The sequence below is a fragment of the Girardinichthys multiradiatus genome, chromosome 18 (assembly GCF_021462225.1).
Source record: "Girardinichthys multiradiatus isolate DD_20200921_A chromosome 18, DD_fGirMul_XY1, whole genome shotgun sequence".
NCBI lineage: Eukaryota > Metazoa > Chordata > Actinopteri > Cyprinodontiformes > Goodeidae > Girardinichthys > Girardinichthys multiradiatus.
The window spans coordinates 25,583,085-25,601,085 of NC_061810.1; the positions used below are offsets into that span (position 1 = coordinate 25,583,085).

General features: G+C 39.7%; 1 protein-coding gene across 2 annotated transcripts in view; it reads right to left on the bottom strand.

Annotated features, from left to right (window-relative positions):
* slco1c1 (solute carrier organic anion transporter family, member 1C1) overlaps positions 1-17,404 on the bottom strand; it is a 49,838-nt gene extending 32,434 nt beyond the window's left edge. The window contains exons 1-2 of one of the 2 annotated variants that reach the window (XM_047392131.1): positions 17,062-17,404; positions 7,298-7,470 (exon numbers count right to left, since the gene is read on the bottom strand). In XM_047392131.1, the coding sequence (XP_047248087.1) occupies positions 7,298-7,393 (96 nt within the window). In that variant the 5' untranslated portion in view covers positions 7,394-7,470; positions 17,062-17,404. Of the gene's footprint in view, positions 1-3,616; positions 3,691-7,297; positions 7,471-17,061 lie in introns of those variants that run through there. The other variant, XM_047392132.1, reaches the window with a different exon arrangement.
* Between the last annotated feature and the right edge of the window lie 597 nt (positions 17,405-18,001).

The window sequence follows — 18,001 nt, forward strand, 5'->3', positions numbered from 1 at the left end:
ATGCAAAAAAACACAGACTGAATTGTTGAATTTACCAAACAAAATAGAATCCCCTAGAAAATAAGGAATCTCACAGAATTCGCTGATATTGCGAGTAGGGAAAGACATATAATAATTTCTAAAGTATTTTGGCCATTGCAGGCCTCTGTATCCATCATTATCTGACAGGTGGGGTTCAGCTCAGCTCCCCTCTCCACACAGAAAGAAAAGAAACGGTGAGCCCTGGTGAAAAGGCTAGCTGAAACATCGACATTCTCCAAGAAGTGAAAAAAACCCAATGGGGGCTAATATGTTATTTAATAATGTCTGTGACACACAGAAGCAATAAAAATACACATAGATCCTGATCATTATGCAAGTATGCACAAGGTTTTACTGTTTGCAGGCTTTATATTTCTTTATGTTGTTGAGATCAACTCTAAAGCATTTGTACAAGGAAGACTCTTTTTTAAATGTAAAATGTGCAAGATTCCTTGTTTTACACATATAGAATGTTTTTGCTGTCAAAAAAATGACAGCTAAATATTTTTAAAGACCTTGCAAAAGCCCTTCATCATATTTATGAAAACTAAATAACAGTAAATGTGGAATTCTTCGGCTGTTGATTTGTTGAATTAGGGGCAGTATTCTTTTTTCTTAATTATTTAAATCTATTTTAATTTGTGTTACTCTAATTTCCCATCAGATTTATAGACCAAAATGAAGAAAGTCCACTGGAAAAAATGGTGCCTGACTTTTTAAAGGGGAGTTTGGACAAAAGAACAATACATCCCTTATGTTATCTCTAGATCTAGGTCTCATATCTCGGTCTATCTGCCTGTGAGCTAGTAGGAAAAAAAATGTTGCGGCTTTGGTTATTGCCTTTACAATGTATTCCACTCAACTTACAGCCTAAAAAAGCCCTGAACACGTGAGTCACATTACACACATGATCAGATAGCCACGCTCTAAGCATGTAGATAATTGATCTTCCCCTAATGCAACAGCACATCATTGTAAAATATATGTTAAATCAACAAAATTATTCCCAAAGTAGTAAAAATGAACAATGTTTGGCCTTCTAGTAGCTACTGAATTGGAGGCAGCTGACTACAAGTTTTAGTTCTGGTGTAACTACATTAAACAAATTAGAAAGAGAAAAAGTCACCCGGAGTGGAACTTGTTTTAGTATATTAAACACCCTTCTTATGTAACCTTATCGGGAGCTTCAGTGTGTGAAAGAGAGAAAACTGGTCTTAACTGAGCATATTCTCATACATAGCTTCCATTTACATGATTAAAGAGGAACAGAATGCATCAGTGTAAACAGATCACGCTGACCACCACAATTGGCTCAGGGGCTTAAACAACCGCATGTCGTCATGTGCATTTCCTGGAGGGTCGAATTCCAAACAAGTACGTATACATTGGTTTCCCCTTTTAATTCCAGACATTGCTTTTTTTCTAATGAATCAAAACGGCCATTATTGTTTTCTTTGCAAACTAAGTAACAGGAGAAAGAGTAGGTGGTTTGTTCGTTTCCAGACAACCCTGCATTTCCTGAATTAGCATTTACTATTATTATAAATTAGGTCTTTGTATCAGTATGTGAAAAGGTGCTACTTACTTGAGTTGAATGATGGTTCGCACCAGTCGGTGTTTCTGCTTCAGCAGACAAATTCAGTTATTGAGTTACTGTAGGTCACCAAAAAACAAGTATATGCTGCTTATTTTTTTAACATGCAGTATGTTTTTATACTCTGAGCTTTTCCAAATTATGTCAAGGTGTAACCGTAAAGCTCAATGTATTTTATTGGGATGTGACATATCAGTGCAAAAGCCTAAATGATTGTGAAGTGTAAGGTAAATGATCTGTGCTTTTTAAACGTTTTACAAAAAAATATAAGAAAATTCTGGATTGCAATTAAATTTGACAAATCAACTCTGATATCCTGAAGTAAAAGTCCATCTATGTGTGATTTTATCTGTTAGTCTAATGTATTAGCCTTGCACAGCACAAATCTGGTCATTATGACAGGGGGTAAAAGGAAGGCTACTGTTAAAAGAAAGGCATAAGAAAGTCCATTTCCAGTTTGCTGAAAGCCATGTAGGGAACTCATCAAACGTGCTAGAAGCTGCTCTGATTGGATGAGATCAAAATGTTTTTTTGACATGACAAAAATTGAAAAGTTCAAGGAGTGAGAATACCATAACAAAGCACTTCATTTTCTTTGTATTGAGGGTTTTTTGGAGTTTAATTACTTTTCCTCTTAGCTACCTTGTTCTTTAATTAAAAATTGACAGTGTGGAACCTGTGGTGAGCTGTTCTGGGCACTAAAGAACAGATCATTAATCAATAAAACCCTAGAAGTATGAGTCCTTTCTATTTGATATATGACAGTGAGTGAAATAGTTTATTTAACCATTTTAGTGTTTTAATACAAAACTAAACTAACTAAAGATTAGAAAAATTGGTTTTGTATATCTGACTGTAGAATAGAGATGTAAGGAAGAATGCCTGGTTTATAGTGTATGAGGCAGGGTTCACGCTGCACAGGCTACCCTAGCTGAACATGACCTGTTCATAATTATCAATTATCCTAACATGCATGTTTATGGACCACAGGTGGTAAGCAGAGTGCATGGAGACAGCCAAGGGTTAACATGCAAAGTCCAGACATACATAGATTCAACTGGTAACGTTCGGTGACCTGTAACCTAAGATGACAGTGCTAACCCCATCAAACCATTCAGCCTCACCGAGAGTTTAGACCCAAACAAGTTCAAGGAACAAATGGAAGAACATGAAACAAAAACTCAAAGGATAAAGGTGACTGTTCGAAACACAGTTCATTTTGTTTGTCAAAACCATTTGTGTTGTAGAGCTGCAAAGTCTGGCAGCACTTTGCAAACACGGTGAAAAATACCAGTCATCAAGGATTAAAGATTTGTACCAGCAGCATCTAGAACAGATAAGATTATCTTCGTAGAAAACTTTGTCTCCACATTAGAATTACATCTCCTAGTATTATCTGCTCCTGAAGAGACCTCTGTTAAAACCTTGTGTTATGAAGTGATGTATTCTCATCTATATCATCTCATACAAATATACAAATCAGGCATTAAAAAAATTGTTAAAGGATAAGTAAAACAAATCCCTCAAATCTGGAAGAGCTATTCTTAAATCAGTTCCAAGTAATCTTTCAATTTAGGTGCTGGTGCAACCTATTTATTCAGTTCTGTTAGTTTTATTATGAACTCATAAAGCAGGAGCAAATGTTTTAACTGACAATCTTTAGAAAAACATGAACATTTCAAGCAACACATGATTGCACCATTTAAAACCGAAAAAAAGTTCTCGGATTGTGTCTTCTGCAAGAAATCAATGCAAAATGAGGCAACACTCAGACATTGTGGCCCCATAGTTTTTAACCCATTTGGAGGAATTAACAAAAGTGGAGAATAACACTGAGCACCGGATTCGAGGTGTAGCTCGCTGTGCCATATCCCACCCAGTCACCAAACAATTCTGAGAAAAAATATGTCTGTCCTGACTCCACAGTTTGTATTATGATAAGCTGCTTGAACACCATTGTCTCACATTACTTTCATGTTGGACAAATTTCTATTTATTTACCTGTTGTGTTTGAAGCTCTTAGTTAGAAAAGACAAAGAAGAATAGCCAGAGGTAGACTGGGAGATCGTCATGTTCTACAGAAAAATGTAGATAATAAAAAGCTGATAAGCGCTGAAACAAATAAAAGAGTAAATCTTGTGGAAATGGCATACAACAAATCAAAGAAATATTTTGTGTTTTCCATTATAATTAAAATGATAGAAGCTGAATGCAATTTATACGTTCATTTTTATTTCCAGCCATCTTTGAGAAATGGTCTTACTGTGGTAAAGCGCAACTCATAGAAGCAAGAGGATTTCCCTTTTCCTTTCTGAACCATGTAGTCTTGGCTTCACTGTCTCTCTAATAAAATGAACTACAATAACGTATAATCTTCATGTTGATTAGTTCAATGCATCCATTGATCCACATTAAAAGAAACTGTAAAATAAGGTACTAAAGGTGCATGATGTTTGTTTTTAAAAAAAAAGACTGATTTTCTGAATTTCATGTCAGAAAAATCAAATAAAATGCCCACCGAGCCGTAATTCTGACCTGGAAAGTCAGAGGCCCCTAAAACATTGCAAGCTTAACATCCAACATGGCTGCCACATTTAAAATATGCTCAAAGCTGCAGCAATTTGCTTATCTTATTTGTTTGCAATTTTGATAGATTGGAGCCACACATAGTACTGTATTATATGTATTTGTGAGTTATTTTTATTCATAAATACAGGTCCTTCTCAAAATATTAGCATATTGTGATAAACTTAATTATTTTCCATAATGTCATGATGAAAATTTAACAGTCATATATTTTAGATTCATTGCACACTAACTGAAATATTTCAGGTCTTTTATTGTCTTAATATGAATGATTTTGGCATACAGTTCATGAAAACCCAAAATTCCTATCTCACAAAATTAGCATATTTCATCCGACCAATAAAAGAAAAGTGTTTTTAATACAAAAAATGTCAACCTTCAAATAATCATGTACAGTTATGCACTCAATACTTGGTCGGGAATCCTGTTGCAGAAATGACTGCTTCAATGCGGCGTGGCATGGAGGCAATCAGCTTGTGGCACTGCTGAGGTCTTATGGAGGCCCAGGATGCTTCGATAGCGGCCTTTAGCTCATCCAGAGTGTTGGGTCTTGAGTCTCTCAACGTTCTCTTCACAATATCCCACAGATTCTCTATGGGGTTCAGGTCAGGAGAGTTGGCAGGCCAATTGAGCACAGTGATACCATGGTCAGTAAACCATTTACCAGTGGTTTTGGCACTGTGAGCAGGTGCCAGGTCGTGCTGAAAAATGAAATCTTCAACTCCATAAAGCTTTTCAGCAGATGGAAGCAGGAAGTGCTCCAAAATCTCCTGATAGCTAGCTGCATTGACCCTGCCCTTGATAAAACACAGTGGACCAACACCAGCAGCTGACACGGCACCCCAGACCATCACTGACTGTGGGTACTTGACACTGGACTTCTGGCATTTTGGCATTTCCTTCTCCCCAGTCTTCCTCCAGACTCTGGCACCTTGATTTCCGAATGACATGCAGAATTTGCTTTCATCCGAAAAAAGTACTTTGGACCACTGAGCAACAGTCCAGTGCTGCTTCTCTGTAGTCCAGGTCAGGCGCTTCTGCCGCTGTTTCTGGTTCAAAAGTGACTTGACCTGGGGAATGCGGCACCTGTAGCCCATTTCCTGCACACTCCTGTGCACGGTGGCTCTGGATGTTTCTACTCTAGACTCAGTCCACTGCTTCCGCGGGTCCCCCAAGGTCTGGAATCGGCCCTTCTCCACAATCTTCTTCAGGGTCCGGTCACCTCTTCTTGTTGTGCAGCGTTTTCTGCCACACTTTTTCCTTCCCACAGACTTCCCACTGAGGTGCCTTGATACAGCACTCTGGGAACAGCCTATTCGTTCAGAAGTTTCTTTCTGTGTCTTACCCTCTTGCTTGCGGGTGTCAATAGTGGCCTTCTGGACAGCAGTCAGGTCGGCAGTCTTACCCATGATTGGGGTTTTGAGTGATGAACCAGGCTGGGAGTTTTAAAGGCCTCAGGAATCTTTTGCAGGTGTTTAGAGTTAACTCATTGATTCAGATGATTAGGTTCATAGCTTGTTTAGAGACCCTTTTAATGATATGCTAATTTTGTGAGATAGGAATTTTTGGGTTTTCATGACCTGTATGCCAAAATCATCCGTATTAAGACAATAAAAGACCTGAAATATTTCAGTTAGTGTGCAATGAATCTAAAATATATGAATGTTAAATTTTCATCATGACATTATGGAAAATAATGAACTTTATCACAATATGCTAATATTTTGAGAAGGACCTGTATGCTGTTGTAGATTGTGTTGCTAATGCCCCTTTTCCATTAGTCTCTATTTGGTGTAGTTTAATACAGCTCTACTCGCAATTTAGGCTTTTCCATTAGTAACAGAGACGTGAAACCCATACTATTTTTAGTACCTGCTTGCTTGACACATCAAACTACTTTTTTGGATTGTGGGGCCGACGTGCTATTGATTATCTCGACCAATTTGAGATGGTACTCTTGTAATGGAAAACAAACCAAACCGTGTAGGGCTGACCAGACCTGAGTTGCTTAGGGGGCATAAGAGAAATTAATGGCACAACAATTGGCACATTCCTCTGTTTTTAAACTTGCAACTAAAATACCCTCAAATCAAGAGTTATTCCCAGGTACAAGTTTTGTTTTCCAAGACAAATCGCATTCAACATTACCCTGGGACAGGAAAGTTCTGTTGTTGAATGAGCCTTTAAGTCACTTATTTCATCAGTTCAACTAAATTCAGCATTGTTATATTGACATTAATGAACTGAACTTAGAACCTTTGATGATATGTTGACAAGCATTGGTCAGAGTCTGGTTTTCCACAGCCTGAGGGGCAACTTGGACCCACGTAATTGCATTAATTAAAACAAATCTTCATTAAGTAATTGCTCTTCCCTGGCAAAGATAAATACCAGTTTTGCTGGTAAAACTGGTATTTATTTTTGCTAAACACCAGTTCTTTTTAGTTCTACTACCACAAGTACTGGCTCTGGCTCTGATAAACCGGTGTTATCTACTTTTCTGTTACCTACTTTTTTGCTAGCCCAGAGGAAAGAACCCCTTTCGTGGGGTGCTGAAAGAGGTCTCATAGAGAATAGGTTTCAGAGCACATGGCCGCCAGTGCCATTATTGGTCTGAAAGCTTCGAAACGTGGCTCACCTCTGACCCCCACAATGAGCTCAATCCATATCGCTTTTGGACAAAATAAGCTGATTCTGATATAGCACCTATTATTCGGAGAATTCAGACAATTGTTGTTTTGATTTCTTTGATGATGACACATTACAAGCTCTGATGGCAAGTTTTCTTAAAGGAGCAAGAGCCTGAGAAGATCAGATCAACAAGTAAAACAGAACAGTGCAGAAATATGATTCGATTTCTTAGAGATTGCGTCTTTGTCAAGAAATGCAGGTTAACATTACAATTTTTTTCTCATTGATCGTCACTGTTCCAGAAGAATATATTATAAAATTACTGTAATTAGGTTATTTACTAAAAATATAGCTGCATACCTTCCAGAAGAGTATGTGACTCTATAACAACACTTAAGTCAACCCAAAGGGGTTAGTTGGACAGCAATAATCCTAGCATTCTGAAAGATATGTTAGCACGTGTACCCTCAGACTGGTGCAGGGAGAGCCGTTGGGTTTGCTGTTTGTCCCGTCACTTTGTCCGTTCTCCTGGGCACAGTCTTCCTCGCTTCTGTCCTCCATTCTCCAGATATGTCTTTGCGTCTCCTTAGCAGAGGTCTCTCACTTGGTGCAGAGTCTTGGCACTGAGGCATGCAACCCTGCAAATGGATAATTCAAGCATGTGACCCACTTCTCATCCACAGCAAAATAAATAAATAAATAAATAAAACAGGCAGTACGGAACAAAACTGACACACAGACTGAAAAACTGCTGCCTTCAGAATATCTTCAGGCTTCAGTCACAAGTAAAAAGTCAGCATTGTTTTTAGTCCACAAGACGTGGACGTGCTTTCAGAACAAAAGCTTTTTGTTTCAGGTTAACTATTTTAAGCTACAATATCAAACACTCTGAGCTGAACATTCCAACCAATCAAACTCTGTACCTACTGGTATTGTTCAGGGCAGTAACTGAGATCACGAGACCAATTATAATAAATCTTAAACCCAGACTGTGAAGTCTGGTAAAACCCTAATCTTTAGCCTAAGAACCTCATTGTACTGAAACCAAATATAGACAATGTCAGAGGGGATTTGATTTACTGTGAAGATGACAAGGTAAACTTGAGTGGCTTTAGTAACCAGATCCTGACAAGAAGTGTGGAAAAGATTATATTTGGAGATTATCTTAGAAATAAAACAAACTAAAATCTATTAGTGATAAAACTACATTTACACTTGTTCAGTTGCTTGTAAATACAGATAACAGATCAGCCAATCGCATGGCAGTAGCTGAATACATTGAGGCAAAGATGACGTTCTAAGAAAGAATGAAAAGTTAATTAATTGACTTTGAGATAAGGATGGATGGTTAACATGTCATTTATCGTTAGTGGGAATTTTAAACCAGAAAGTATATATGTTAGATGACTGGTTGCTGCTTTGGTAATTACTATCACCTAACTAACAGAGATGATGAAGTGGGGATATTTATCTCAGTTAGCCAAAATAGACTAAAAGGAGGAATTGGCCATACTGAGATTCTGATTACATGATGACCCTGACTAAAATTGCTATGGTTTTATAGTACCAAAGTAGTCATATACAAATCTTAACCTGAAAATGTATAACATAATCAAAGTGCTCTTATTATAGCAGAAAAGCAAAAGTTAGTCCTACTGCTGCAGTTAAAATAAAAATATTGTCTATTACAGTTATAATACTTCATAACATATTATTATTTTAATGCATTGTCTTAAGCAAAAGTACAGAATTACTCCTGTGAAATTAGGACATTTTTATGGGTTGTGACTGTCCCTTCAAGAAAGACACGATTGTTTGGAAATATTTGTCTTTTGTTAAGCACAGGAAAGGTGTAGTGGCCTTTTTTCACCCAGCTGACCCACAGTGTTAAGCAACAAAGTTAAGCAACATATTTGACTTTGACTGATCTATTTAAACTATTAACTGAAACATCATTAACCTTAGTCTATAGTGCAACCTTTCTTTACTTTTCTTTATCATGCCACTGCAATGTACTTTCTAATGTTTTTTGTCACTGCAATACTTTCAAAACATGTTTACAACTTAAGAAGCATTTTGGATGAGAGTTAAAACGTCGTCAAGAAACAAGAGAAGAAGTCAAGGCGCCTTCTACTTAAGCACTTAGGATTGTCATGTCCTGGATGATGGAAGACCTACACTAACGCATAAATAATGTAGAGCTTCAGCTTGTATAAAAAATATTAAAATCTTTTAGAATCACCTCCAAAGCAGCTGAGTACCACTGAGTTGCACTTGTCATAGTGGAACTAAACTTTTTGCTAAATCAGGTACTTTGATAACTGATGTAAAATATTGGGACAAAATGTAAAGAAATAAACATGGTTCAGGTATGCTTTCTGCACTTTGTGCCTTTTTGATCCACATGCATAATATTAGTATTTTTAGTAAGTGTGGTTTGGCACAGTTTTTTCTGTCAGTCTGTCTGAAAACACATGTGCACCAGGGAATTCTGACATTTCATAGCTGTGCTTCAAAGTCAGAGGAAAGAATGATTGTGTCACCCTAAATAAAGCTTGACTGACATCAGCGTCACTGTCAGCAACATTTAAATGGATGAAAGTCGGAGAAAAGACGGCATGACAAGAACAAATAGAAATTATCCAGAACTTCTATCATAACGAAAAGTTGTCCTGGGTTTTCTGACTTTATTATAAGCACAATTCTACCTGAAAAAATAATTATTGGAAATCTTGTTTAAATCAGAACAGTTGGAGAAAAAATAAACTGTGTTTTTTATTTACAACTCATCTTGTTTAAAGTTAATTCTATCCTCAAGGGTACAAAAGTAAAACATATTTCACATTGTCATTAATTAATGATCCCCCAGTGGGCCCACCACCTGCAGGGGGAACCGTGAGGGACCGGTGCAAAGAGGATTGGGTGGCGGACAAAGGTGGAGACCTCAGTGGCCCGATCCCCGGATGCTTAGGCTGGCTCTAGGGACGTGGAATGTCACCTCGCTGGGGGGGAAGGAGCCTGAGCTTGGGCGGGAGGTCGAGAGATATCGACTAGAAATAGTCGGGCTCGTCTCCACGCACAGCGTGGGCTCTGGAACCCATCTCCTCGAGAGGGGCTGGACTCTCTTCTACTCTGGAGTGGCCCATGGGGAGAGGCGGCGGGCTGGTGTGGGTTTGCTTGTTGCCCCCCAGCTCAGCCGTCTCGTGTTGGGGTTTACCCCAGTGGATGAGAGGGTCGTATCCCTGCGCCTTCGGGTTGGGGAGAGGTCTCTGACTATCATTTCAGCCTACGGGCCGAGTGGCAGTGCGGAGTACCCGGCCTTCTTGGCGTCCCTGTCGGGGGTGCTGGATAGTGCCCCTCCCGGGGACTCCATTATTCTGCTGGGGGACTTCAACGCCCACGTGGGGAACGACAGTGACACCTGGAGAGGTGTGATCGGGAGGAATGGCCTCCCCGATCTGAATCCGACTGGTGTTTTGTTACTGGATTTCTGTGCTAGTCACGGATTGTCCATAACAAACACCATGTTCAAACATAAGGGTGTCCATCAGTGGACTTGGCACCAGGACACCCTAGGCAGGAGGTCGATGATCGACTTTGTTGTCGTATCATCAGACCTTCGGCCGCATGTTTTGGACACTCGGGTGAAGAGAGGGGCTGAGCTGTCCACTGATCATCACCTGGTGGTGAGTTGGATCCGCTGGAGGAGGAGAAAGCCGGACAGACTTGGCAGGCCCAAGCGCATAGTGAGGGTCTGCTGGGAACGCCTGGCAGAGCCCTCGGCCAGGGATGTATTCAACTCCCACCTCCGGGAGAGCTTCGACCAGATCCCGGGGGATGTTGGAGACATAGAGTCCGAGTGGACCATGTTCTCCGCATCTATTGTCGATGCTGCTGCCCGTAGCTGCGGCCGTAAGGTCTGTGGTGCCTGTCGCGGCGGCAATCCCAGAACCCGGTGGTGGACACCGGCAGTAAGGGATGCTGTTAAGCTGAAGAAGGAGTCCTATCGGCTGTGGTTGGCTTGTGGGACTCCTGAGGCGGCTGACGGGTACCGTGAGGCCAAGCGTGCTGCGGTCCCGGATAAGCAGAAGACGACGAGACGAGACGAGAGACGAGATTAATTAATGAACAAAAACAGAGCTAAAATGAATTAGCTGCATGTGGTGTGTGCAAGCTTAAGATGTTGGACAGATGGCCTTGCATTGTGTTAGCACACCTGTTTCTGGTTTTGAGCAGCAGCTTTTGAAGAGCTGGTCAAATTTGTTGATCACTTGAACAATTGCACCTGGTTGCCACTTAACCTTTTAATTTATATGCTTTTCATTTCATCAGCTTTTTAATTTTGGCTTTAATTTTGTTTCTTGAATAATGATTGAATTGGTGGTGTGACTTTGTACAATTTGAAGTTAGATTTAAATTGTTTTTGAACCTGTATTAGATCAAATTGCATTATGTGTTGATACTCCAAATAAACAGCTGTTTAAATCAAAACATCAATGTTTTTATTATATTACATCAATGTGTGTGTACAAAGAAAATTATTTCGGTACAGAGGAAATTTCAATATAAGGTAAGCAATTCCTCTATCCCAGCCTACTCTATGTGGATACGGCAGCAATATACAGTACTCACAAAAAGTATGGAAGTATATTTGGCTTACTGGTGAAATTTATGGCAAATGTAAAAATTCTACGCTACAGTGATATTATATTACAAAAGTAGGGCATTTAAGTAGAATCATGCAATGATGATTGTCTCATCTCAAACAATTTACTGAAACAAAAGCCAAAAACAGTGGTGAGTATATTACAACACAAAACGTCAATGCCTCAATAGCGTGTCATATGTCAAGCTGTAATTAAGCATTAGTTACAGCTTGACATGTCATGCTGTTCACAAGCCGACTTATTGTCTGCTGAGGCATGGCATCCTGCTCTTCATGAAGGGAGACCCTCAGGTCATTGAGGTTCTGGTGTACAGAGTTACGAGCCTCTAGACAGCGATTCAGCACATCCCATAGGTTTTCTATGAGATTCAGGTCTGGAGAAAGTGCAGGCAACTCCATTTGAGGTACCCCAGTCTCCAGCAGCCATTCCTTAATGGTGTGACTTAGATGAGCTGGAGCATTGTCGTCCATGAAGATGAAATTAGGGCTGTGTTGTTAATGCAGGGGCACGATGACTGGATTTGTGATGTTATTCGGGTAGTATGGGTTAGTCTCTGCACCTTTCACAAAGTGTAGGGCAGTTTTATAATGACTAGACACAGCTGCCCAGACTGTAACACCACCACCGCCAAAGACTCATCTGGTGACAACTGCGGCTGATGCATAACGCTCTCCTTGACATCGTTGTTGGCCATCATTTTTGCTCAGCGTGAATGGACTTTCATCAGAGAACAGCACTGAGGCCCACTGGTCCCTCAGTCAGTGTAAATTCTCCCAGGCCCATGCATGACGATGATGCCTATGCCTGGTAGTGTGGTCAGATACCCCTGCAGGTCGTCTGTCATGCAGATCGCGCTGATGTAAACGGTTTTGAATGGTCTGACAGGACACTTGGGTGCCTCTAACCTCCCATAAATGTGCCTGGAGTTGAGTGACATTCATCATCTGGTTCCACGGGGCAATGTTCTCAATGAAGTGGTCATCAGTGTGGGATGTGGCCAAAGGACGTCCATTTCTATTGCTTTCAGTGACTCCTCCAGAGTCGGTCTTGCAACCTTGTAATGATACTCTGCGACAGTCTAAGCTCAGCGGCCACTTCTGTCTGAGAACCTCACATTGGCGAGGTTCTGTTGATCAATTTTTAGGTGTCGTCTTGGTTGCATGACGTCAAAATGTGAACAGCATGATGAGAAGTACTGTTTAAATACCAATTTTGATTAAACCAGGAAATGTATTGGTCAATTGATGGATCAAACGCCTGTTGTAAATTTTGCTGTTCCTTGTTAGAGAACAGCAAGTTGTGCGCAAAGTACTGAAACATTACACAGTTGGACATGTGCATTCAAACACATATAAAAAAGTCACATTAAGCTCACCTGTAAAGGGTATAGTGCATTTAGGTACATTCTGAAGTTTCCGAATGAACCTAAAAAGCCAAATATCCCTAACATTTTTGTGAGTAATGTAGGTTGTTAATTTTACTGTTCTAACACCTCTTCTCTTTTCTTTAATCCCCTCTGTCTTCCGCTGTATACAAAGGATCTCTTGCTTCTCTCATTTTTATTCTTTATTTGACATATTTCAATCTTCTCCAGTTCACTTCTACAGTTATGTTATGATGCAGGAGAGAAAAAGAACTTGATTGCTACTACTGTAAGTCGGGATGACAATATTACCACGTTTACTGTTTTTTCAATGGGTTTTTTCTCTCTTCACGTACTGAACAGACCAACCAGGCTCACTAACAGCAACAGGTTGATCGAATTAGACCAACACTGGCTTTATGTGAAGCAATATGGAGCTTAGAATATAGGCGTTTTCTTGCATTCTATAATAATTAAATTACTTTTTCGTAAGATGAGCTCGCATTTAAACTGAAGCACAAAGATCCAAGGTTGATGAGGCACTTTTAAGATGCTAATAATGTTTCTATTAACAAAATAATAGTAACTGCTGCATGCGTCAATGTTTCTGCTGCAGGTAGACACTGATTGTTTTTTTTTCTGCTTGTCCTACACTTTAATCTCTTGTCTGCCTTTTAATAAGAATTTACTGGCTTGAGTCTTTCTCTCTGTGCTCCATATCTCCAAACAATGTGTCTCCAGATCTCTGCTCTTTATAGCCCTGGAACAGATAACCACTCTGCAGTGATTTCTCAGAATTTTGCCTTGTGCAGCATACAGGAACAAAGTCAAGTGAATTTATGAAGCAATTGCAGTTTTAGACAGCATTTCATTGGAAACAACCCCATGTACAAATAACTAACTAGGTACCATTCATCTGTTTTTGTTAGAAATTGACAGGCTTGAATTTTCAGTGCTGCAATTTAGATTCTCACTCAAACCATTGACCAGCATTTGCTTTTCTTACATAAGGAGGAGTTCTAATGAAAAAAGTCATTTTTCTCTTTATCAAGCTGAGCCACTGAACCCAGGAAAACACCAACTACTTAACATTACATTGATAAAAGAAAAAGGTCAATGGATTAGGGTTTCTGACTAGTGTCTAAAAGAGGTTTAATTAAAGTTTTGGATCTTTTTTCAACAAAGGGTTTATACATTTCAAACTGCTTTAAAGTCTATCAGTGCAAAATAATCCAGTGCTGGTGGTCTAACCAGTGTAAGTACTAGAGATTCAAGAGTGAAGAAGGCCCTTTTCTTTATTATCAAATAAGAATGGGCTACCAACTTCGATGGCAATATTTTCTTGCAGTGCTTTAAATTGTAACAGCACAGGAGGTTGACCACAGAGACTTACAAGATAGAGAGATATATTTTGTATAATTAAGAAGCAAATCCTTTATTCACTAAAATAATAATATAGACTTTATTGAGCTCACAATGGAGAAACTGTCCTCTGCATTTAACGCATCCTTTAGGGAGCAGTGGGCTGCCATTGTGCAGCGCATTCAGGAAAGGGTCTTGCTCAGGGAGCCAGAGTGATAGTCTGTGGGATTTGAACCAGGGAACTTGCGAGACTCAAATGCTCTGCTCTGCTCTCTAACCACTAAACCACCACTCCCCACATAACATTTAAACCCAAAGTGTTTTCTGAAATAATATTAATTTTAAATCTAAATCTGCCAGGTTTGTGCATGATTTTGGGGTAAACTTTCCCTCCTCCCCATTTTGAGAAAAAATAATTTTAGATTAAATGCTTTTGTCGAGAAATCACTTTATGTTGTTAAATTATGTTGATAAAGTTATTATAGTGGGGGATTTTAACATTCATGTTGACACTGAAAGTGATAGCCTAAATGTAGCGTTTAATGCTATATTAGACTCACTTGGCTTTGCACAAAACATTAACAAACCTACCCACCTTTGTCTTAATTTTCTGGACCTTGTGCTGACATATGGCATTGACTGTAGAGACATAACAATATTTTTTCATAACCCTGTCCTGTCTGACCATTTCTTAATAACCTTTGAGTTTAATTTAACCAAGTACTCCACACCTGAAAGAACATTTCATTATAGTAGATCATTATCAGACGATACTGTAACAACCTTTAAAGAATCTGTTCCACTTTTAATTTCCTCATTATCACTGAAAAGCACAGTGGAGGGCAATAATTCTGTTTCTTCCCCTTCACAAATTGATTCTTTTGTTCATAGAAAATGGCGCTCTACACACCTATGAAAATTAAAAAGAGAGATCATATTTCTCCTATTTTAGCTTCCCTTCATTGGCTCCCTGTTAAATCCAGAATAGAATTTAAAATTCTCCTTCTCACATATAAAGTCCTTAATGATCTAGCTCCATCATAAATCAGAGATTTGATTGTTACATATGTTCCTAACAGAGCATTTCGTTCTCACACTGCAGGTTTACTGGTGGTTCCTAGAGTCTCTAGAAGTAGAATGGGAGGCAGATCCTTTAGTTATCAGGCTCCTCTCCTGTGGAACCAGCTCCCAGTTTTAGTCCGTGAGGCAGACACCCTGTCTACTTTTAAGGCAAGGCTTAAAACTTTCTTTTTGATAAAGCTTATAGTTAGAGTGGCTTAGTTTATCAGTTGGATGGAGTAAGGGGGAGTCAGGTTTAGCCTAAACCAGCTCAGTTATGGTTGAGGTGCAAACACACCCTCCATTTCTGCTACCTGTATGACCCCTTCTCTTTTCCAATGGTTATAATCAGTCTGACAGAGAGAGGTATCCTAATCCTTGTGGTTTTTCGTATAACAATGACCATCAGAGGGACCATATGTGGGGTGCTTTTGTGACAACCTTGTTGTAAATAAGCGCCGTTTATCTAAACAATCTGAACTGAAACTATCTGTGTAGTTATGCTGCTGTAGGCTTAGGCTGCTGGAGGACATAGTGACCACTTTCACCCTCTTCGCTACATTCTCACATTACTCTCCAATTTTGCATTATTTGCTGTTATTTCAGCTTTTAACTTTGTTCTCTCTTTTCTCTTCCTAGAAGCTACACCTGGCCTGGCTCTGTGTCTACCTGTGACACCTTTCTGGAGAGGGACATTTTCCGAGCTTTTGCTGGCAACAACTTAATGCTCACCCTCTACCGATGATCCACATGGCCCTGTCTTTTAGTGTTTAACCCTTTCTCTCTCCTAGACATGGCGATTGACTGAGCTTAACTGTAACTAACTATATGTGCTCTTTTTCAAACTCTAACCTTGAAAACTGGCTCAGAGTTTATCTGTTCTTTCTTTCTAGGTGAAACGACAAAAGGAGCTACATCCACTAACATATACTTTTCCTTCCCATAGAAAGTACTCCCGGATCAGTGCTTCTTTGTTCTCTTTGTGTCTCTGCTCTGTTCTCTCAAACCCCCAGTCGGTCGTGGCAGATGGCCGCTCACACTGAGCCTGGTTCTGGTTCTGCTGGAGGTTTCTTCCTGTTAAAAGGGAGTTTTTCCTCTCCACTGTCGCTACATGCATGCTCAGTATGAGGGATTGCTGCAAAGTCAACGCCAGTGACTGTCCACTGTCTCTACATGCTCATCCGGGAGGAGTGAATGCTGCAAGTCACTGACTGGATGCAATCTGCTGGGTTTCCTTAGATAGAAAAACTTTTTATCCAATTTGAATAAATAACTAACTCTGACTGCACTGTTCAATGGTTAGGATTCATTGGAATGTATGTACATGAAGTGCCTTGAGACAACATGTGTTATGAATTGACGCTATATAAATAAAACTGAAATTGAAATTGAACTGAAAATGTTGTTCTAGAAATTCAAAAATATTGTGTCTTAGTTAATTTTATTTTATTTTTTGTCTTAAATGCTTTTTAACATTTGATCAGTGAGAAAAATCATTAGCAGACGGCGTCTTTTCATAGATGTAAGGGAAATCCCTTTCTTGAACACCTTTCTTAACTGTTTACTCTCGAAGTTCACTTGTTTGCTGAAATGCGAAATATCTGCTGCCCAAGCAGCAAGGTCAGATGTGTGAAACAGGCTGCTGGCTGAAAAAGGCACAAAACAAATCCTGCCTGTTGCCATGATTAATGAACGCTCTGACTCGCTCGTTTCTCCAGCCCTGTTTTCCTTTTTTAAAGAGCAGAGTGAGAAAAAGCCATGGAGACAAAATCACTCACCTTAGTGTCCTTCTTATTTTCGGCTTGATAGAGCTGCTCTGATTTTCCAACCAGCGCAGAGTCAGAGTCTCCCTCCTCCTCAGCAGCTCAGTCCGCTTCTGTTAAACTTCTGATGTGGAAGGACAGCAAGAACAAGCGCCGATTAGGATCGAAGTGTGTTATCGCAGTTCATTGCCAGCCAAGCAGTCAACTCCAACATAAAGAAAAGGGATCCCAGCCTTTTGACGCATATCCTCAGAGCACTCAGGTAGGAGAAATAAGATGTGCGCTTCCAGGTGGGATCCCGCAGTAACACTGATTCTGCAGGCAGGCTGGCAGTCAGCAGCCTTCAGTACAATGAGCCTTGCTTTACAGAGAGGCGGTAGTCTTCATCAGCACACCTCTCTCCCTCTCTTTCTCTTACTTGTCTTTTTTCTGACCCAGTTTCTGTCCAGCTGTCTATCTCCTTCCATCTTTCTCCCTCCCTCCTCCCCATTTTGAGAAAAAAAATCATTTTAGATTAACCGCTTTTGTCGAGAAATCACTTTATGTTGTTCTAGAAATTCAAAAATATTGTGTCTTAGTTAATTTTATTTTTTATGTATCTCAAATGCTTTATAACATTTGATCAGTGAGAAAAAAACATTAGCACAGGGCGTCTTTTCATATAATTGACCAGGGAGTCATGAGTTATAAAGGGTAAGGTTTTTGGTTACAGCTTCTTGCGTATGGGTGTTTTGTCATAAAAATATCTTTTTTTATTATTATTGGATATGCACTGAGCTACTGACATCACAGCACCCACTACAATAATATACGCACTTTTTAAAGTTACTGTAGCCTTAAAATAAATTGTTGTCAAGGAGACTTGGTGGCCCTGAGATGTCCCTTCTTGCTGCAGTTCTGCAACAAAAAGCTTTGGAGATTTTTTTAAGCACCTCCCTGCCCATTCTCCCTAGTG